This window comes from Pimephales promelas, chromosome 8 (assembly GCF_988280905.1).
Source record: "Pimephales promelas chromosome 8, fPimPro1.hap1.1, whole genome shotgun sequence".
Taxonomy (NCBI): Eukaryota; Metazoa; Chordata; class Actinopteri; order Cypriniformes; family Leuciscidae; genus Pimephales; species Pimephales promelas.
Window position 1 is genome coordinate 36,878,803 of NC_142776.1, and position 23,862 is coordinate 36,902,664.

Below are 23,862 nucleotides of genomic sequence, written 5' to 3' on the forward strand. Positions count from 1 at the left end.
ATCATAACAGAAGATCTTCAAGTTTTCAGAACTGATCACTGATAGTTTCTTCTTTGGGCAACTAAAATGTTTCTTCTATAGCATCTACCATTAATTTGTGCAACAACTTGGTAAATATGAATAAAATGGTAAATATGAATAATATCTAAAGCCAGACTGCTTGTTTTCATATACAGATTTAAAAGTCAAATCTTTTCAGCAAGTATAGAAAACATTTCTTAGATTTTTTAATAATATATTCTTCATTGTTTTTCCTCAGTCATTAGCAGGTTTTTATGCTAATTTGTCATTGAATAACTAATGTATTTTTACAAAGTCATCCCTCTGCTATTTGTACTTCTTTTATGTAGCTCTGGTCTATAAGAGAGCTGAATTTCTCCTCAGGGATTATCTAAGTCGTCAGGTGGCTAATTTATTATATTTTATAAAACACAGCTGTAAGTGCTCAAAATATACAGAAAAACAACGGAGAATCGAAGAGTGTCACCTTCAGACGAACTACTCAGTTATTTTCTTTTTAGGCCTCAGTATTGACAACATATATACATGCAGTTTTTGTGCAAATGGATGTATTTTAGATCTTTAGATACTCCTTTTTTAATTTAAAGGAAAAGTGAAAATAAAGAAGCTTTGAAATTCAAGTTCATGTACAGATTAAAAAATAGCTTTTTTGCTCTAAAGTGGTCGCAAAGAACAGTTGGAAAAGTATGGAAGCTTTTCAAATTTTGTTTGTCTGCTGTTGTTGTTGATAACGATCAAATTAACAAAGGCAAGAGTGTTCTGATAGTGTTGATTATGTTTTGACATAATCATGCTGTGATCTGAAAAATGAAACTCATTCAGATGATTTGGTTTAACTTGTTAGCAACAGTTTAGAGGTTCTACAGCATATGATAATTGTATTTTTCTTATAATCCAAAACATTTAATAAAAATTGTTCTGATCAAATCACTTCCAAATGCATTTATTTAGAAACACAGACATCAATAATCAGCCTGTGAATCTCAACCATGGTGACAATAATAATCCTTGTTGCCAATCACAACTCATTAATGGCTCCCATCATGCATTGCTGTATGAATAAATCTGAATTGTCTTAGTAATTTCCTTTTCTTAATTGAATATTCTGTTTGTCACCATTGTTGAGATTCATACACTGATTCTTGATGTCTGTGAGTGACCCCAAAAGAAAGATTTTTTTAAAAACAACTTTTAAGAAATCCATTATATTATATCTAAAATTCTGGATATTTATGCAGAATCTCAGTTATGCTTTAACCAACAGAATAAATCACAAACATAAATTTCAAATAATTAATATCATACTATAACCAACAAAGTCAGAAAATCAGAATTGTGAGATAAAAAGTCACTGAAGCTGAATGAAGATCCCAATTTTATTTTCATTATTGGATAAACTATCCTTTAAGATTTCTGGAAAAAATGTGCATCTTCACAATCTTATTACTGTAAAATACAAACAACTTTAAAACACAGCTAACAGGCTTGCACAATTAAAATGTCCCTCAGACAAACGGAATAACTAAAACCAACAGTAGGATTTTCATTTGGCTGAGAGCCACGCATGCTGACTAATCTCTACAGAGAAGATTCATCTAAGCAAAACGACACCCAGATGGAGATTAAAAGGTGAAATATACTTGCTTTATGAAGAACATGTCTGTTGATTCTTCAGCTTTATACTACATAATAATGTTTGTAAAAGCCAGATGTGCAATAGTGCCTTGCCAAAAGATAAGTGCAGGATAATGCATCATTAACAATGTCCTTTAAAGGTCATCTGAGCTTCATGCCGAGAGATCGTTTCCAATGGCTCTCTGGCAGGTGTTGAGTCAGTGGGGAGACACGAGTCCTACCGACTCGAGAACAAACGACTCACAAAGCACAATATCAGTCGAGTCACGCTTCATAAAGGCCTGATAGCATCTTAATTAATCCAAATCTCACTTTCCTTCAGAACCCACGGTTCAGTATCAGCGCACAAGAGCTTCAAACGCGGGCCGAGGGAATTATAAGGAGCTGTTCGCTCTTCTCCTGTCAGTCGGCTTTAGAAATTTCGAAGAGACAGAGTCGGGAAAGATGATTAGAAATGATCGCCTCGGGAAGCGAATGCAAACCTCCCACAAACACGTCCTCTGTCCGTCGTGGTGCGTCAAGAGATATTTTAACACGAGTCACAGTTGTCTCGTTAATGGCAAAAGACACTCTTAATCTGATTCAATGTTTTTATTAGTACCTCATTTATTTCAATATGGGTCAGTGATCACTAGGGGAAATAATTTTCACTTAAAAATGTGTACTTTGCCCAGTAATCTACACTCTATAATCATTTTTGCATAGACAAGCACCAAAATCTGTTTATAAAGTATAAAACTCCATTTTGGTGATGTTTGGTAACTATTTAATATCATGCATAATTCTACATCATGAAGATAGATGTTTCAACTTGGTCTGAAACGCAAGGCAAAAGACAGCAACATTAGCAATCGTCTCTTCAATTAAACGTCGAAACAGAATGGAAATTTGAGTGAATCGCATGCTGAGAAGAGATTAAACCCTTCAACATTAATCATGACGCCCATCAGAACTGTCAGAAAACGGCTCTGTTATTTCTGTGATGATCGAAGACACACAAGATCCCGCTAAAGGATGAAAGCGTAAGACACAAACACAATATTTTCTCCCAAAGGCACACACCGAGCTCTTAATTTAAGACAACAAGAGTGCTTGAAAAGTTGGAGCTGCATGTAAAGCAACCCATAATGTGACGTTATGGGAGAGGACTTGATTTAATCCATCTGGAATTGATTGGATCATGAAAAGTGGGCATTTTATATTGCGGTTTGCATTGGAAGATCAATTTGACCTTGAAAGCATCTCCTATATCATCCCAGTGGTGATGCTTCTTTTTCAAATCAATCATTATCAGTCTATATTATTATAATTTATCTATATTATTTCAAGCCGTCAGCATTTCCAGTCTCACTTCCGTCACACATCCCACGATGCTTCACCACAGTACGATGTATCGTTGAAGAAATCAGCTAGCTAGTCACGACTTTTTCCCGAAACCATTGTGATTGTATATTCAACCATGTTGGTTTATGACGTCACAAAAGTGGTGGAGTAATTACTTATTTTAATGAAACCGTAATGCTAGAAGTTTTGATATAAGTTACAGACATGGCATCTGACAACATGACATCACGACTTTTGCGTAAACATACACGCCACTTTCGAGTCAAGTGGCGTGTTATCTCTACGCATTTTGAGCTATCCGCGTGTATGTCTACGCCATTAACGTCCCAGTGATTCCACGTGTCTGTAAACGCCGTCAAATGTCCGCGCAAAACCAAGCAAAATGTAGATCTACATCTAGGGAGCGATCTTTTTTTTTTCCTAGGACGGTAAGGGAACAGTCATAAATGCCATTAACCCCAGTGACGGGTAGGTTTAGGGACGGGGTTGAGGTAAGTCATATATTTATATATACAGTAATAACGTTAAGTCAACGGCGTTCATAAACACGCTGAAAAGCGATTATGCGTGTTGATAGCACGCCAAAAATGGAAATACGAATTGGCGTGTCATACACACGCTACTTCATGAGATCAGTCTGCATCTGAGGACTATTTCTAATTTTTCTCAGTTATTTCGCTTTATTTCCAGATTCAATCATAGACTCGTTCTTTAATAGTAGAGCACGTTCGCACATGCGCACTCTTCATAAAAAGTGCTTGACAAACTCATAGATGTAAATGACATTTGTATGTATTTTAAATAAAGACACAGGTTGCACTGAATATCAGCTTGCTTATTTTTTTTTTGACAGCTTATATATTAAAGACGAGCACACACACACAAACACACACTTCACCTCTGTTGTCAGACCCCCTCTATGACAACTTAACCCTGCTGAGAGAACATCTACAACTATCTATCTGTCACTAACAGCCCCAAATGAACGTGTGTTCCTGAATATACCGTCACCTACATTAAACATTAACAAAACAATAAACATTAAAGACAGATTAAATATAGGAGCATTATTTATAAGAATGCAATGCAAACTACCCTTGTAATATAATAACCCTTGATTATATTTGAACAACAATCAGATTTCTAAACTAAAAAAAAAAATCTTACAAATTACAAATTGTGATCAAAATCCAGGTTTGTGCTTAAAATGTATATGAGCACAAAAAGCAAACATGCAAACAAAATCTATCTAACCATTAAGAGAATATATCACGTTGCATTTTGGAAAAAAAGAAATCATGAGAATCAATTCCCTCAAATATGATTCACCAGCGCCTGCTGCAATTGTTTAATTGTAAAGCATAAATGCACAAAATCATCAAAATCATAAAGCATAAAATGACAATTACAGGGAGTCACAAAAAGGCATTCTATTTAGAATAAATTCCAATAAATGAAAACAGATGACATGTTATGTTCATTCGTTGTCACATGCTATCTTATTTAAATATGCAAATGAGCTATATACAGTAACACATCTAATGTACAAGAGTGAAAATAAGGCATCACAATGCAAGTGGATTTTTTTATTTTTTATGATTGTGCTTTACAATAAGCACATTATGCATCCACTGCATTATTGACTCCCCAAACTGCCTACCAATCGCTTTATAGAATAACCTATTTGAAGACTATACATTTTCACATGTGCATAACCTTCTCTCTTTCCCTCTCTGTCTTAGAAGTGACACAGTGACTTGTGTTCTGAGGTTCAAGGTGAATGTTTGCATGGTGACCTATCGGTGGGCTCATTGACCGAATTATTGTGTACTTACATCGTGAAAGATGGACAGTCCGTGAACGGAATCCTGCATCTGATGCTGCTGCAGTTTGGAGCGGAGATGCTCGCGCTTCGCAGACTGGAGACACATCGTGATCATTTCGGTGCACGCCAACATCTTTAAACGAGCTGATCAAAAATTTAGAAAGAAAATATGCACTTAATGACTCCGATAGATATGCAGATCTCCGAGTAGATGAGATCGGAACTGGTGTGTGAGTAATCTTCTGGACGAATGCTGCTGCTGATGCTGAGGATGGAATACTTGTGAACGCCAAAGAATTGTTCTCTTGATCGAATCTGTTCGTTTGAATGATTTGAACGAATTGATTCGGAAAAGCGCTTGTGAATTGGTCTGTAAGGGAAAATTGGCCATTTTTTTTTTTTTTTTTTTTTAATGTTATTTAAATTAAATAAAGCGGACTGGGAAGGATTTCACATCTATTCTGTCTGAAGGTTTGAATGGGTTTGTTCATATATCATTCGCCTAATTTATATGAAGACTTCAGATGCAAAAGCCTCCAAGTGCCGTCTGAAATTATCAAAATGATAATTTTATCAAGCTTGTATATTTAGATTCAGTAGGCTAATTCACTTTAATGACAATTAATAGGCCGTTTTCATTGCCGTTAAAGTGAAATAATTGAACATAAACATACAAGCTTGATAAAAACGTTCATTAAGAACATTTCAGATGCAAAATGACTGGTAGACAACACAAGAAGAAAAGAATCGATGAACAATTTGAATTGCAACGAACCGTTCGAACGAACCGATTCAGAGGAAGTTCTTCGCGCTCTGTTTCTCCACCTCCTTGGATGCTGATTGGTCCAGCAGTAGTTCCATAAACATCACTGCTTTGACTCACTTTTGACTCAAACCCATTTATATCCATCATTATATTTTAAAAACAAACATGAACATACTATAAATAAAATGCCTTCAATAATTTAAATCTCAACATATATAAAGGGCCACCATTTGGACTTGTCCTGGCAAACAGCGCCATCTCGTGAAAGTACAGCCATTAGATCATATTAATAAATCCCTTAGTGCTTCAGTCTTTATGGGCTATATGCACGCATAAGTTCCGCATTTGATGTAAGGATGCTCGTCCATTTCCGGTTGTGTAGATTAAAGCAGAGGAAAACCGGAGAAAACGGGATTATGGCAGAGTCTTCAATATTTACTGTCCTCCCGTCTTTGAAACGAAACGTACGTTTAGATGTAATTTTATATATAGTTATGTTTATTTAATATAATTTAAAAAAGAATCATAAACACAACGAGGGGTGTCTGTTTTATCTTTTTTTGTGACTAACGTTTCTTTATTATAACCATGGAGTATAAAATTCAATATAAATTCTCAGTATTGCATTGGACTCTATGATCGGCGGAAGTTATCGAGCATCCTTAATCCTTCACCGGAAATAACGCCGTGCATAGAGCCCATTGGTAATAGTGGCACATTATCCAAAAGGACGCGCGCGTCACGTGACGGGGTTGCGCAGTGACGTCGTCAATCTGACATGGAGCCAGTGCTGGTGGCGGACGTTTGTTCAACCGGTTGAGATGGAGCAAAGTTTATTTTAACGACGGGAAGATGACCTCAGATCCCGTTAAAACTGAGATCTAGAAACATTTCCCGTGATCATAAGACGGTAAGATATAAGCGACACACACGTATAGAGGACAATATGAAAGAAAAACAGCCGTGTTTTGATAACGCGCTAGCTTGTTTGACCGGTGACTGACTGACCGTTAGACTGTGTGGGGCTGATGATGGTTTTGACAGCTATTTGATAAATATACACAATTAATAGTCTGAAACGAATAAAAACTATCCGGTTTCAAACAGATAACGTTATATACATTTCATTGACTTGTAAACGGTCGTTTTTGTAGCTGCGACACCGTCAGATAACGCTACGTGACGTAACTTCTGTAATGCCCTGCCAGTATCATCATAATAATAACAGTATAAAAGTAACACCTAATAGTAATACCATGTTACTGATATTTACGTGCCACGATATATGCATGCTACACAAAGCTAACGTTACTTCAATGAATACTACGGAACTGTTATATAATTTCTGTGGTATATAACGTTATGTCAAAGGACCTTGACATTACCATGTGATTTCATCTCTGTACCGTGGTAAAAACACAGTGCATTTGTAAGTGTATGACATCTATTTGTACAAATGCAAGACACCACAGGCAGGGTGTAATCGATAGCACCATACTTCTCCAGTTAATTATTCACGCTACTTTAAAACAATTGTTTTATCTTACAAGGTTTCTGACATTTTATGTTTAAATATGCATACATAATCTAATTAAATGTGCACTAATTTGCATACATTTCCAGAATGGAAATCTGAGTATTGGATAAAGTCATGTTCACAATTCAATTCATTTGGTTGACTAGAGTTTATACAGAGTTTTTCACCTTGTTTTAGGAATAAAATGTCATATAAAACTGTTAAATGATACAAAACGCAAGCGGACAATATGTAATAAAATAATTAAACACTTAAAGGTGTATATTGGATGGAAGCAAAATAGCCCAAAATCTCAAAAATTTACAAGTGCATGAAAAAACATTGTAGTGTCTTATCTTAAAAGTAAAACCACAGTATATACATTTGTGAACTAGTCAAATCAAATAGTTGATTTTTAGGAAGTGCTTAACAATCTTCATAATTTCTCATGTGGCTGACTAATCTCTGACAGTGCAGATGTGAGCTTCTAATGCGCTTGGAGGCATTAAAGATGGTTCAGAGGAATATCAAACCTGTTATAATGAGTAGGAATGAATGGACGACGTTTTATGTTCTTATCGGTGTTTGACAGCCTCAGTATACCATTAACATTCATTGTATTGTAAAGAGCAGAAAGAACCTTTTCCTTTTGTGTTAAATAGTCTAGAATATGAAGGTCATACAAGTTTGGATTTGAGTTAATAATGACAGACCTTGTGTTTTCGGGTGAAAATCTAGCCGTAATCTCTGTTTATCAGTGCTTTCTCTCAGTGTAGTTACATCATCTGTAATCTGCCAAGGATTACTGGAGACTTCGGTTGTGAGATTAGCTGTTACCGCAGGGAGGTGTTGAAGACACAACTACGCCATACATCACATACCAGTACTAAACGACATACAGCACTGATCAGGGGTCAGGTTTGTCTATACAGTGCATTTGGTGACTGATCAGCCAGAAAAAAAAACATCAAGACAACATGAAATTAGATCCAGTTTCACTTAGAAATGTTACACATTACAGAAGGAAAATGGCTTGTGAGTTGTGAATGTTGTATAATGATCTTTTCCACTATTAACTACCGTCCCAGTTGACATGTTTTTGTTATAATCATGAGACTTAACCTAATTAATCAATCTACATTCATTGATTCAAACCAAAAATTATTAAGACACCAGATATAATGATATCATTTTTTTACTAGTGGGTGCAGGACATCATATCATTTATCTTAAGTGAGGATGACAAAATAAAGTAAACTGACATATTATACACAAGAATTCTTCATACAGTGACTACCAGTAAAATCTAGGACCAAATATTAATCCTCCACTTTGATCATGTTTTCTTCAGTGTGTTTTCTGTAATTGCTAATGCTCTTTTCACACACAGACTGAACAACATGAAGCATTGCTTGGTGGTCACTGGTTGAGCTAAACTGGTATTATCTAATTGTGTAGTTAAATTTAACAGCTGACAGATATTCAACATAATTCATGTGTGAGTCGAACAGAAGGACGGACAAAACCAGTTAAATATCCGTTGATTTGATAACTCTGAGTTCTGCTCATATTATTACCATTTTCTAAACTATAGCGAATAAACTATGATGATGTGAGAGATCTTGAAGATGTCTGATTACATTTTGGTTTGACTATATATGCTTATTTGTTTATTTCAGATTTGAGCCTTTTAATGGCTGCAAAATGAAGTCTCAACTTCAGATAACAGGTGAGCTAAAGGGATAATCTCTATTTTGTAATTGAAAGACTTCACAATTGCAATTTGGGTTACACACTTATTTTTATTTTGAGATGTCATTATCTTAAGATGTCAGCTATCTGGATCATGTCTTTAGATGAATACTTTGAATAGATATGTGATTACATTTGTTATCTTTGGTTAGTTCTGTCCGCTAAGCTGCGGGACAGTAAGAAGAATTGGTTTGGACCCAGTCCTTACGTGGAGGTGTGTGTGGACGGCCAGTCCAAGAAGACGGAGAAATGCACCAACACTCACAGTCCCAAATGGAAACAGTCTCTCACTGTGTAAGATAGACATATGAACTAAAATGAGTGACTGTTGAGTTACAGAGCTGATCCAGAATCAGTATTTATTATCGTTATATTGTTCGGTGACTCTTTACAATAAGGTTCTGTTTGTTAAAATTAGTTAAATACATTAGTTAACATTAAAAATACTTCTAAAGCATTTAATAATCTTTAATGTTAATTTCAACATTTACTTATACATTAGTAAAATAGAACATTTCTTGGACTTGAACTAAACTAACAATTTATATTTTTATTTACAAACATAAACAAACAGTACTAAATACTGTAACACATGCATTGCTCATTGTTAGTTAATATATTAGCTAATGCATCAACTAACAATAACTAATGGGACCTGATTGTAAAGTGTTGTCTATTGTTCTGATCTCTCTCTCCAGACTAAACGTGTCTTGTTATTCACATAACTACATGATTAAAATGTAATGACTATTTCAGTCAGTTTTATTCTAGTATTTTTGACATACCATTATATTATGTATTCATAATGTTATAAGTTAATAATAAGTCATAGTAATTTTACATTTTCAGTTTAGATTTATTAGATTGTATTTTAGTTTTTAGTAATTTTAGTACTTTTTTTACTAACTTTTTGTCAGTTAGTTGCCAAGTGTTTTTCATCTAATATTTATATATTATTTATATCTCGACTGCTCGCTCAGTGCACTTGTGATTGAATAGATCATAATACATGATTTAATGATACATAAATGTGTAGTGAATTTGGTTTGTCTTATATATTCTCATTATTTTATTTGATATAAAATGCATAAAAATATGGCTAGATTATTGATTGTTAGCAGTTGAATTATGGAATATAAAACTTTTAAGTCAGCTTTATTTCAATAATTTTGAATAGTTTTAGTTAACAGTAACATCACTGCTCTGTTGATCATTTTCCCTGCAGGATCGTCAGCCCTTTCAGCAAGTTAATTTTCCGGGTTTGGAGTCACCAGACACTTAAGGCCGACATTTTGCTGGGCTTGGCCACTCTGGAGGTCAGCGAGACCTTAAAAGCCAACAATATGAAGAGTGAGTTTCCATATTGTTCCTTTTGTGAATCTCATTATTCAGAGTCAGGCCTGTTTGGTGTGTGCGTGTGTGTGTGTGCACTCAAGAGTTAAAGATAAAAAGAAAGAGGCAGGTGAACTGACTCATAGTATCAAACAAAGGGGTTTTTCAGAGACCTTGTCATGTGGGAATGGTGTGACCGCTCACCGCTGATGTGAATTATAGAACTGAGATTGAGTTGAGGGTGTTGATTATCCTGGAACCAGGTTACCATTTTCTTTCCCTGTGACCTGAAGTGATGCTGTGAGCTTGCTTAGTGAAGCCAATTTAGCTTTCCAGGTCATCTGTGAATATGATTTACCTGGTTTTAATCTTTAAAAGCTTATATTTAATCTGCTTGATATGGCACTTTTGGTAAATGATGTTGGTTTATTTTATGATTCATTTCAATCAATTCATGACTCGCTCTAAACGAGTCATTTAAAAAAAAAAAAATCCTTATTTAATAAGCAATGAAAAAGCCATGATCAAAAAGTGTTGGCATCAGGGTACTGCTTTTATGGGCTGTTAATATACATTTTTTAGTTCTGTAAGCAGTGTTATGTTGAAGATCGTGTGCGTTTGTGTGTCTCAGTTTCTGAGGTTGTGCAGACGTTGCAGTTGAGTTCAGACAGAGTGCGATCGGAGGTGGTTGGAGATCTCTCAGTGTGTCTGGATGGACTACAGATGGATCCCGAGACTTTTGCTTCAGAGGAACAAAAGCACAGTGAGACTTTCTTTATCTCTGCTATTTTTTGGATATCAACACTGATGTGAATAGAACACGATCAAAATAGAATAAATTACCTTCTGAAAGTAACATGACACTTCAAATAAGGTGGTGACAAGTGAGTGATAAAAATATATTTGTCATTTAATCAAGAGATTTGTTAAAAAAAAAAAAAAAAAAAAAACGCTGCTTCATCCAGTAATGAAACTAGTAAAGTCATTGAATCATTCGTTCAATAAGAAAAAAATCATTCATTCAGATTAAATAGATTCATTCATTTTGCCTGAACCTCTAAAAAAATTCCATTATTTTGTTTAGTCGTCTGCACAGAATCTTGATCTCGTTTTGACTCAATTTATCCAGAGTCGTGCAGCTTTAATTCTTTACTGTTTAAAATGGAGATTTGTGTAATGTTGTTGTTTCTCTGCAATCACAGATTCAGCTGTAAATGGAGAACCCACACAGAACGGGGATGTAGCGGGGAGGTAAAATAAAGATTATTCAACTCTACTGTGCAGTTTCTGATATTGCCACATTATGTGCAGAAAGAGCTTGTATCTTTCTTTGAATTCTTGATTAAATTAGTTCTCAAGGGAAATATCTTCATTGCTCACTCATTTTATAGATCATCATGATACAGGATTTATAAATACATAACAGCAGTGTAAAATATTTCCCTTCTTTAGTTTATAATATACTCATTTATATTCTCATTATTTTTGGTTTAAATAATATGCATTAAAAGATTGCCATATTATTAAATGTTAGTGGTTGATTTGTGGAATATAAATAAAACAGGTTATAGGCTGGTTGAATAGGTATAGGTTGAAATTCACATTTTGCCACAAGGTTTCATTTGTTAACAATGAACAGTACTTCTAAAGGATTTATCAGCATTTAGTAATACATTTTTGAGATCAAAAGTTAACATCTGTTAACATTAGCTAATGCACAGTGAACTTGCATGAATATGAACATTTTTATTTAGTTGCATTAACAAAGGTTAATAAACTTAGATCGTGTTTGTTAATGCATTATCTAAAGTTAACAAATGAGACCTTATTGTTAAATGTGTTTTTTTGCTATTTATGTTTGATAGTCTCTGTTTGTTGTTGGTCTAGTCGAGATTCGTCCCCATCCAGTGACATCACTGATGAAGCGCCACTGCCCAATGGTCATGCAGTGGGAAGTACTGAGTCTTCCTCTCCATCCGCTGGGGCTCTGAGACCACCGCGTCCATCTCGACCTCAGCGACCGCCTCCTGCTTCGGCACATAAACACACTTCCTCCACAGGTAGACAACCTTATCAATAGGGATGTAACAATATGGTGTCACATGTGTCTCCTACAATATGTTTACATGCATCCAAGGTCAAAAAACACATTCATTTTCTCATAATTTACACTGCAGCATCAGCTTTTTTTATCACTGGATCCTTAATCGAACCGTTTCGGACACTGTCTCTCTAAACCCCACCTTTCCGTGAGCGGACTCTGCTCTGATTGGTCAGATGGCCCAGTTTGTTATGATTATTCCAACGGCATTGTTCAATGAAGACCACAGGCTTGCATTTTGCAAATTTGTTTCAAATCTACCTAGGTTTGTAACAGGAAGTGATACTGGAATTATTATCGACTCGTTTCATGCCGTTCAGAATTTTAAAAAAAATAAAAAATGGGCAGATAGTCACCATTCATCTGCACTTTGATCTTTAAAACTTTCATGTTACATTCGCATTACACACTACTTGAAAGGTCCTATCAGAAAAAACATAATAACGGCACTTTAAGGCAAAGTTCCCTACCTGTTGTTTTGTTTTTTAGCATCCTCTGCTGGCTCTACTCCCACACACGGCAGCAGAGCTCCCAGCCCGGAGGCGTCTCCACGAGTGTGTGTGAACGGAGAAACGGAGAGTCAAGGGTCAAGCTCAGGTTCAGGGTCAAATCAGGCCCCCAGTGCCAGTCCAACACCACCCGTAGCTTCGCTAATCAACAGCAGCCCTCTTCCTCCTGGGTATGTGACATCAAAAACCTTTCTACTTTTTTAGTTTAGTTTACATGTTCTCATATGTCACCACTTATAAGAGCTTATGCTCCTGCTGCATGTCAGAAAGCCTGTATGGATTTAAGTCTCGTATGTTTAATGGAATTTCTGTTTGTATGGTGTAGCTGGGAGCAGAGAGTGGATCAGAACGGCCGTGTTTACTATGTGGATCATATTGAGAAAAGAACCACATGGGAAAGACCAGAACCGCTACCACCGGGGTAACCGTTGATGCAGAGATGCTGTCTGACTGATTTGAGTCATTATGCCCCTTTACTTAGTGAAGTTTGACAAGCTCCTAAACATTCAAGAGCATCTGAAAATGGCATTTAAGCTGGCGTTCGATTCATATATTTTAAGCGTCATTTTTGGTCAGACTTTACAATAAGGTTCATTAGTTAACGTTAGTTAATGTATTAACTAACATGAGCTAACAATGAGCACTACATTTGTTACTATATTAGTTAATCTTTGTTAATGTTAATACAAATACAGATGTTCACTGTTTATGCTAGATCATAGTACACTAACGTTAACAAATACAACCTTTGATTTTAATAATGTATTAGTAAATGTTGAAATTAATATTAACTAAGATTAATAAATGCTGTAGAAGTATTGTTCATTCTTAGTTCATGTTAACTAAGGTAGTGTTACTGACTGACTTTTTTTAATAAAATGCCATTTTTTTAATGCTTTTTTAGTTTCTGACCTGTGAAACCGTTTTAGCTGCATTTTATGTATGAAAGATTAATGCTGCTACTACTACTACTAATATTAATAATAGCCTACTTGTTGTTGTTGGTATCAGAAATCATCCAAGGTTTTGGATGAAACAACAAACAGTTGTTTTAGAGAATTGTGTGTGTTTGTGTGGTAGTTGGGAGCGTCGCTTGGACCCGATGGGCCGTGTGTACTATGTGGATCATATAATCAGAACCACCACATGGCAAAGACCCACACTAGAGTCGGTCCGAAACTACGAGGAGTGGCAGAACCAGCGCAGTCAGCTGCAGGGAGCCATGCACCGCTTCAACCAGAGATTCATCTATGGGGTGAGTAAATACGTCAAAGATAATGGACATCAATTTTTTCAAGCTATTTTAAATGAAAAGATGCCGAGCTGAGGATATTTAAGCGGTCCTCATTCCTTCTGTCTGCTCATCTCTTCAGCAGCAGGACCAGCTTGTGCCTGCAGCTAATAAAGAGTTTGACCCTCTGGGTCCTCTGCCGGCGGGATGGGGTGAGTCATTTTTATACTGCAGAAATCCTCTCATAATAGAGGGGCTCACACTGTCTTTACTTGTGTATCACCCTCAACTTCCTGCTTGTGTGTTGTTTGGCTCACAGAGAAACGGACAGACAGTAATAGGAGGATGTATTTTGTTCATCATCCTACAAGATCCACGCAATGGGAGGATCCTCGCACACAAGGGTGGGACAAAATCACAACCAAAGCCATTGTTATTTTAGTATTTTTCATTTTTTTTTATTTTATATTTTATTTTCATTTTTTAACACCCACACGAACTGATTTCTAAATGACAGTGATTCGCCTCTGTTTATTAAACCTTTGAGCATGTTTAGGTATGAAACGGCTTCACAAACAGTCTTTTCTACCACACAGTATAAAAGTTTATATTTCAGATAGAAATAGAACAGATAAACATATATAAATAGAGCAAATCACCTTTTTAAAAGCAACACGACGCTTCAAAAAATTATTGTATCGATTACATAGTTAGGCCAGTAAGTGGCTGTTTAAAACGTATTTTTCATTGAAACATTTATTAGTCTATTACTCTATTTGTAAAAAAAAAAAAGTTATTCTCAATTCTCAAAAAGTCTATCCACTATCGTGAAGCTCTATTTATTTTTTTTCATATTAGCTGTTATTTTTCACTTTTTGTTTTGTCCTTTTGCCATTTTTTTTAAATGACTTTTGTTTTAATTTATTTTTACTTCAGTTTTAGTTTTGAGTTTTTTAGTTTAGTTATTTTAGTTAGTTTTTATCAGTTAGTTATTTTAGTTCCTCGTCTTAACCCTATTTCAGTTAGTTGCCAAGGCAATATGTCTAATTTTCATTCAGTTGAAGTTTTGCATCTAATATTTATATTTTATTTTTTATTTCAGCTTTTCTTTTTCAATTAACAAAAATATTTTTAATAGTTTTGTAGTTTTAGTTAACGACAATAACCCTGAACACAGCTAAATTGCCTCCCCGCTATATGATATTATTATTTGATGTAAAACTTCACAGAATAAGCTGACAAGGAGAATTATTGCCTGAATGAAATGTTTTTGTTTGTCAGGTTGTTGAATGAGAAGCCTTTGCCGGAGGGTTGGGAGATGAGGTTTACGGTGGACGGGATTCCCTATTTCGTTGATCACAACAGGAAGACGACGACATATATCGACCCTCGGACAGGAAAATCCTCCCTGTAAGCCCTTTTAATAGCTTAATATATGAAGAGAATGTCTTTTGTGACCTCTGTCGCTCGCTGTGTTTGTAGATGTTCTTAATGAAAGCATAGACAGTGTTGTTCCTGTCTTAGGATACAAATATGTTCACTTAGAAACAGAAATATGTTACATAAGTCAAATGCGGTTTAATGCAATTAAAAGTTTCATGTTTTTTTTTTTCTTTTTTACAATATTGTCTGTTGATGTATTACAGCCAGGTTTTGGTGTAGTTTTACAGTCTGTTTCTGTCTTTGTGAACCTGCAGTGAGAACGGCCCTCAGATCACATATGTACGAGACTTTAAAGCCAAAGTGCACTATTTCCGCTTCTGGTGTCAGGTGAGACCGAGTGACTTCAGTTACAAACTCTATTTTTTAGTCGCTTTGACTCTAAATCTTCAGAAAATGACCTGGATTTGACCTGGATTTTGTTAAAAACCTGCTACTGTTCTTTAATTAGGGTTATAAATGTTTCATTCAAATTTTATATTACTTCAGTTTAATCAGCAAAACACCATAACAATAACTGAACAAATGTTGTCATTTTAATTATTGGTAAGTCAGTAGCAGACAATGCAAGAAACTTGCAGTAATGTCAGTGAAGATTGTTTAAAAATGTGATCTGTTTTTAAATAATGTAATATATCATAAATTTTTATATATATATATATATATATATATATATATATATATATATATATATATAAAAGGTTCAGATGCAAAAGCCTCTAAATTCCATTTGAAATTTTGTTCTAGAATGACCATTTTTATCAAACTTGTGTATTTAAATTCAGTAATTTCACTTAAATGACAATTAATAGGTAATCTTCATTGCCATTTAAGTGAAATTACTGAACTTAAATACACAAGCTTGATAAAAATGATAATTTTAGAAGAAAATTTCAAATGGCACTTAGAGGCTTTTGCATCTGAACTCTTCATATATATATATATATAACAGGGCAATATTTGCACATGTGATTAATTGATTAAAATTATCCTTTTAATACCATAGCAACTAGCAATGCCTCAGCACATTAAGATCCACGTCAGTCGCAAAACACTGTTTGAGGACTCATTTCAACAGGTGAATTACATTTTTTTAATATTTGACAAGTCATTTCTGGGTGACGTGAGTCATCATGTGGCATATAAAAAGAAATTAAATATTTGTAATTTGATCTGTTTAGATTATGAGTTGCCATCCACAAGATCTGAGACGGAGATTGTGGATTATTTTCCCAGGAGAGGAGGGTCTTGATTATGGAGGCGTGGCAAGGTATATTACATAATTTACAGGAAGTGATGACTTGAGTTGATATATGCGCACACGCACAATAATGTTGTGTTTCTGTCATAGGGAATGGTTCTTCCTGCTCTCCCACGAGGTCTTGAACCCCATGTACTGTCTGTTTGAATATGCCGGGAAAGACAACTACTGCCTGCAGATTAACCCCGCGTCCTCCATCAACCCCGATCACCTCAAGTACTTCAAGTTCATTGGACGGTTCATTGCAATGGTATGACGCTTTAGTCATGTTGATGACCAAATAGCTAATGCCTGTACTGGACAGACTGCAGGATCATAGTTTGGACTTCAATTAAAATGTCTGAATATCTCTTTCTCTCATAGGCTCTCTTTCATGGAAAGTTCATAGACACGGGCTTCTCTTTGCCCTTTTATAAGCGAATCCTGAATAAACCTCTGGCTCTGAAAGACCTGGAGTCCATCGACCCGGAGTTTTACAACTCGCTCATCTGGATCAAGTGAGTGAGGATGAGTTGAATGAGTTGCAGAGACGATAAGAAACATGAGTGAGGGCTTGTGAAGATTAAAACTGTGAAAATAAGGGACAGGAGTTATGAGAAAATTAACAATCCCAGTGACTTCTTTTAATTACGAAATCACGTATTTTTGTATGCAATTTGACTATGGTTGGAGATAATGATGTTTTTCTCTAGGGATAATAATATAGAGGAATGTGGCTTGGAGATGTTTTTCTCGGTGGATAAAGAGATTCTGGGAGAGGTCACCACTCATGAACTCAAACCTGATGGAGGAAACATTCAGGTGACAGAGGAAAATAAAGAGGAGTATATCAGGTAGGAAATCTCATTCATAGTGCATAGATGAATTATATATATATATATATACATGTAAATAATAATTTAATATATCATTGTGTTAGACGGAAACCTCATATCTCCAAAAATGCTACTTTTCAGAAAATGGAAAAAAAAAAAACATATTTTTTTAAATAATTAAACTGCATTGTTAAAGTTGATATTGTGGCTTTATATATGGTCAAACATTTGCATGAGTCCTTATATTATTAACATTTTACCAGTGATTTTTTTAGGACGTGTTTTGTCAAGGTTATTTACTGTAGCTATATGGCCACTCAGTTTTTTCTGTCATTTGTCCAAAATGTCATGTTATTAAAGATGAAGTGCTTCGACACACAGGCTATATAAGGCAGTATTGGAAATGGCTCAATGACAGTCTTCTCCGCTCTTCAAATACATAAAACATTAGCCTTTATATATATATATATATATATATATATATATATATATATATATAGTGTTTCTTGAGTAAAAAAAGTTCTTTATTTACCCTTGCACTGCAAACAAACTCCAAACTGTGTGTTATAGTAATGATTTTGGAGATACAACCCAACAGTGTATTTACATACACATACATGTATATTAAAAATATTGTTAGCCACTGGGACTGTAAAAATATCTAATGAAAGTATTGATGTGGTATTGATTAATTTTCCCTCTTTTTCAGCATATTTTGAAAATAAGTAATCAAAATAATTCCAGATTTCAGATTGCATGATGGATTGCATAGAATCTTTTCGCAGAGCAAATAATTACGCCCCTGTTATTAGCGCTAATATCAGTGGCTGATTGTGAAATCCACCGTGTGACAGGTTGGTTGCTGAGTGGAGGTTGTCCAGAGGTGTTGAGGAACAAACTCAGGCGTTCCTCGAGGGCTTTAATGAGGTCTTGCCACAGCAGTACCTGCAATACTTTGATGCCAAGGAACTGGAGGTACACACTACAACTCATAGTGTTCAAAGGCTTTTTTTGTGAATCATAGATCGTCGATAGGCACATTTAACATTTAATCATTTAGCAGACGCTTTTATCCAAAGCGACTTACAAATGAGGAGAGCAATAGAAGCAATTAAACCAACAATAGGATAGTCTAACGCAGTATGAGTGTTGCCGAAAAAGATGCGTCTTCAGGTGTTTCTTGAAAATGGCACAGGACGATAGATCAGGAGATTGTTACTTTTTTTTAACTGGAGGGTTGTTTGTGTTTAAAGCCATAACCCTTGACTACATGTTGGGTGAGCAGGCTGTCTTTAGCTGTTGTTTGGGACGTCATGGTGCATTATAGTTAACACTACAAAATGTGATATGGCCACATGCATCTCTCACCTCCAAATGCACAAGAAAGATGCATTCGACTGCTTTTAGTCTTGAGACTCACTGTTATTATCAGGTCTAAATAAGGCCATAGTTTCTAGATCCGATGTCTTCTGTATGTTCTGATCCTGTAATTGTGGTGTAGGTGATGCTGTGTGGGATGCAGGAGATTGATCTGGGGGACTGGCAGAGGAACGCCATCTACAGACACTACGCCCGCAGCAGCAAACAGATCGTCTGGTTCTGGCAGGTTAGATCTTACATCAAATCACACCCACATGATCATAAATGTGGAGATGCTGCCATATTGGTGTTGGTGTTCCATCATCTGTTGTCTTGTCTGTGTTTAGTTTGTGAAGGAGATCGACAATGAGAAGCGTATGCGACTGCTGCAGTTTGTAACCGGCACGTGCAGACTACCTGTCGGGGGATTCGCTGATCTTATGGGTGAGAGTCATGCCAAACCATAGATGATATTAAAAATGTTTCTGTTCTGAACATGGTTAATATAGACCATTTTGCAAGATGTAAACAACACTGGTCCAGAAGCACTTCCTGTTTCGGTTTTTTAACACTACATAAAAGCTGGGATAAAATACAACCAACAGAACATATAAAACTGAATCAAAATGAAACAAACAGCTTTAAGATGTTTTCTTTACATGTGAAATAAAGAAAACAGTTACAAACTGAAACAGGAAGTGTTTCTGGACCAGTGTTGTTTACATCTTGCAAAATGGTCTATAGTACTAAATTTAAAAATAATAAAAATACATGTTCATTACAAACATTATAGAATATTTAATCTGCGTACAATTTTCTGAAAACCTAAAGCAAGATAATGTTTAATTAATAAAAAAAAATTAGAATGAGGGTGAGTAAATGATTATGAAATGTGATCTTTTGCATCATCTTAATTGTAATATATGAAGAATTTTTTCTTTAAAATTATTTTTTTTGTTGTTTTTTTAAACTTGCTGTTTATTATTTGTTCACAGTGCATTAACTAATGTTAACAAGATTTTAATAAAGTATTAGTGAATGTTATAAATGCTCTATAAGTGCAGTTTGTTATGTTCATGCTAACTAATGAACCTTATTGTAAAGTGTTACCGAATATGTTTATTGATCAGAATGTGTGTTTTATTTCTGTAGGGAGCAATGGGCCGCAGAAGTTCTGTATTGAGAAAGTGGGAAAAGAAAACTGGCTGCCGAGGAGCCACACATGGTAAGATCAGAAATTAAATTTCATCACCATAATGTACAGTATATGCAGGCCTGTTCTCACACAATCTGTATTGCATCAGTGACCAGAGTGCACTTCATTCACTTCACAATCGAGATTAAATCATTTACTATCTTCAAGCTAAAAATATAGCATTCTTAAAGTTAATGATATAGTCAAACCAAACATTATTCAGAAACCTTCAACATTTCTCTCATTATTACAGTTTATTCGCTATAGTTTAGAAAATGGTGATAAAATATGACATGAAATGAGTTGATATTTGACTGTTTTTTTTTTTCATCCTTTCTGTTAGACTTAGAGAATTATGTTTAATATCTGTTAAATCTAACTACACAATTAGATAATACCAGTTTAGCTCAACCAGTCACCAAGCAATGCTTCATGTTGTATTGAGCATTAGCAATTACAGAAAACATGATCAGCTCGAAGTGGAGGATTAATATTTGGTCCCAGATTTTACTGGTAGTCACTGTATGAATCAGTCCCTCCAGGATTTCACGATTTTTTTTTTTGTGATTTTTGCGATCAAAATGACTGATTTTGTGGTGGTAATTTCCAAAAATTTGTGAAAAAATTTGCGATTTATATATAACATTTACCATAATAGTATTCAGTCCTTCCAGAAAAACTCTGAGTTTTTTGGGGATTGTTGCGGGCAAAAATTGATTGATTATGCGGCCCGTTTTCTTTAAAAATGAAATGGAATATGCAGGATATTTATGCAATTTTATGCGATAAAATTGCAGGAATTTGCAAAAATTGAGGGTCAGATATTGAAGCATGTCCAAATGCTTCCCAAGGCGTCAGTTAAGTGACGCCTTGGGGGTGAGAATGGGCTGAAAAATTGCAGTTTGATGAAAAAGAGAAAAAAAGTGATTCCCCCAACATCCTGTTCTCACTAGGCTAATGTAAGAGTCATTTCTTATTACTTCCTTTGATAAGCAAGCATACATCATCATAGAAAGTGCTGGGAATATTTAATTTCTCATCTTGTTTTATTTCAGACTGTAAGAGTGTAAATAAGGCGTGGCCCCTTTAAGAGCTGCGCGCTCCCTGTTGAACTCTCTGCAGTGTTATATGTGCGCATCGAACACCCCATGTGTGCGGGTAATTTCTGTTTGATGCTACTTCTTTTATCTTATGTTGTTTATTAAGTAACGATGTGACGGTAGAACGTGTGACAGACAGTTATACGAGTTCGATTTGTGAGATGTCAATCGCCTCCGTGAGTCTGTCCGGCGTCGCGTAATTGCGTCACTTCATAACTTTCCCATGGAAACAGGGGGAAATGGCTGCTCTTGTGTGAAGCAAACGCAACATTTTTCAACTTTCTGCTAAGATACATGTGACTTTTTTGCAACGAAAATGCGAGGATTATGAAATTATGCAAACCCCGCATATTTTGCACGGAAATCGGCAATTTATGCGGCGCAAGTGCGGCGTATTTTAAAAAATGCGGCCCCCGCATAAATATGCGGACTTTGGCTGATTTTGCATTGAATTCAGCGATCGCGTAATCGCGTTTTTCTGGAGGGACTGATGAATAATTACTGGCTATGATATGTCACAGTTTACTTTATTTTGCTCTCCTCACTTACATTAGTGAACTATAGTGTCCTTCACACACTAGTAAAAACATATCACAAATGACTTTGACTGTAAATGACCGGTGTGCACTTCATTCACTTTACAATCAAGATGAAATCATTTACTAAAAACATAGCATTCTTAAAGTTAATAATAATATCTAAAACACAAGTTTCTTTTATTGTTCACCCCACCAGCTTCAACCGGCTGGATCTGCCGCCCTATAAAAGCTACGAGCAGTTAAAGGAGAAGCTGCTGTTCGCCATCGAGGAAACCGAAGGCTTCGGGCAAGAGTGACGCACGAGTGACGACACACATCAGCTTTCACCATCATATCAAAAGCTGCTGCCGCTGCTACTTTAAACCAGGAATCGAGGAATAAACAGTGTTTTGTTGGAAGGAAATCTGCCGGCTTAGGCTTCCATTTCCACTTTTCTGATTTATGCTGCCTTACTCAATGATCATTGGCCAGACGTCGGCTCACTCTATGCACACTGTGATCCTCTACCTAATAATGACTGCCGCTTGTCTCGACTCTAGTGATGCACATGCAACAGGCTCCCTCTACGACTTGAAGTGTGAGTTTGCATGGTATGAGTGTTGCGTGTGCAAGTAAGGAGGAGTTACACTTTCATTACTTTTTTATTGCACCTAAATCCTTTTTAGATATGGGTTAACCAGTTCAAAAGAAAGGTTTGCACTTTATTAATGAAAACACTGGCCTGGTGGTGATTATGGCTAGTACTAAACCTGCAACATGCAACGGGTTATATTTCACATCAGAATCAAAGGAAATTAGAAATATTGCATGAGGAACGCGAGACGTGCAATTTTTAGTTTTTACACCTAATGCAGGAAAATCTCATTCTTATTGCTGTGACCGTTGCAGAGGATAGGCTTCGTGTTTTTTTTATGCAAAATATAATTTCCTTTTTAGTTTTAGGTGAGCTGTGACCTGGAAATGCCTACATTGAGAGTATGTTTATGCATGTGTGGTTGGGTTCACATACAGCAATAGTCCATCAAACCATCTATTCACTTTCCTACCAGAGTTCACAAACCTCACGACTAATGCTATAATGCTAGATGATTTAGTGTGGGCAAATTCACAGCCTGAAGTCTTTTATAACTTAAAAAAAAATGATGTTGTTCACCAAAATCACTAAATTCGTGCAAAATGTGCTTTATTTTGGAAAATAAAAAAGTGTGTTTGTGTTGTAGAGATGTTATGCTGAAGATTTAGTCCTGACCTCATGGATATTCTGTGCGTTTCAAAAGACTTTTCTTCTTGTTCATATGCAAAACACAACACCAGGACTGTAAATACTAATGTACAAAGAATAACTTATGATCATAACAGATTTAGAGGTAGGATTTGAACATGCAAAGCAGTTTTTTGTGTGTTAGCATTTGCACAGATTTGTTTTCCAGAAAATGATTTTGATTCATTTGTGATGTGAACTCCTCGGTAAACGGGTTCACTTCATGTTAAATTAAATCTGTCATCAGAAATGTCAATAGCGTTTGTTACTAGGTCTTGCTACAGGGCACTTTATTTACTTTATACCAGATTGTTCGTGTTAAAATAACTGACGGATATAGGTCAAGATTCATCTTTCATGTCTTAAAGCATTTTGTAGGTCTGAATATGTAAAGGCCGACCTCTTTATTTTCTTACTGTACATCATTTATTGAGTCGCCTGCTATCTATAACACATTAACATTGAGTAAAGCTGTGTTTAATGATTTGGATTATATTTATTTTTCTTAAGTGAATGTGTACAGTTGAATGATTAATATAAAGATACCAATTTATTCTCAGCTTAAGAAATAAAAAAAACAAAATAAACATTATTTTCTTCTTATTTAATCTATGTTTAAGGTTACCAGTTTTTTCTGAATAAAAAAAAATGATACATGCTTTTGAACATGTTTTGATTAAAGGATTGCAGTACTGGAAGTATTTAGAATTATTTAGTAATAACACATACAGTAAGCTGTATATAAAAATGTGTTTTGTAAAATGGTTTGTTAACACTGGCTCCAGCTGTATAACAACAATATTCTGTGTTCTGTTGTGGGCAATTGACCTTGTTAACTTTTAAGAAAGATGACCTCACGA

At 35.4% G+C, this 23,862-nt stretch overlaps 2 protein-coding genes across 3 annotated transcripts in view; one reads left to right on the forward strand and one right to left on the reverse strand.

Moving 5' to 3' along the window:
• necab3 (N-terminal EF-hand calcium binding protein 3) overlaps nucleotides 1-5,122 on the reverse strand; it is a 39,941-nt gene extending 34,819 nt beyond the window's left edge. The window contains exon 1 of the mRNA XM_039691817.2: nucleotides 4,836-5,122. Coding sequence (XP_039547751.2) covers nucleotides 4,836-4,958 — 123 coding nt within the window. The 5' untranslated portion in view covers nucleotides 4,959-5,122. The remainder of the gene's footprint in view (nucleotides 1-4,835) is intronic.
• Nucleotides 5,123-6,339: 1,217 nt separating this feature from the next.
• itcha (itchy E3 ubiquitin protein ligase a) lies at nucleotides 6,340-23,585 on the forward strand. 2 transcript variants are annotated; one of them, XM_089134495.1, is made up of 24 exons: nucleotides 6,340-6,501; nucleotides 8,787-8,836; nucleotides 9,012-9,153; nucleotides 10,085-10,209; nucleotides 10,823-10,954; nucleotides 11,394-11,442; nucleotides 12,079-12,251; nucleotides 12,782-12,971; nucleotides 13,127-13,222; nucleotides 13,882-14,056; nucleotides 14,178-14,244; nucleotides 14,352-14,436; nucleotides 15,314-15,442; nucleotides 15,730-15,802; nucleotides 16,479-16,550; nucleotides 16,654-16,742; nucleotides 16,824-16,983; nucleotides 17,097-17,230; nucleotides 17,426-17,566; nucleotides 18,403-18,523; nucleotides 19,050-19,154; nucleotides 19,255-19,351; nucleotides 20,060-20,132; nucleotides 21,938-23,585. In XM_089134495.1, exons 2-24 carry the CDS (start codon nucleotides 8,812-8,814, stop codon nucleotides 22,035-22,037), a joined length of 2,553 nt encoding a protein of 850 aa, XP_088990621.1. In that variant the 5' UTR covers nucleotides 6,340-6,501; nucleotides 8,787-8,811; the 3' UTR covers nucleotides 22,038-23,585. The 2 variants fall into 2 exon arrangements, with proteins under 2 accessions (XP_088990621.1, XP_088990620.1); XM_089134494.1 differs by having other exon boundaries at nucleotides 6,341-6,501; nucleotides 14,175-14,244.
• Nucleotides 23,586-23,862: the final 277 nt, after the last annotated feature.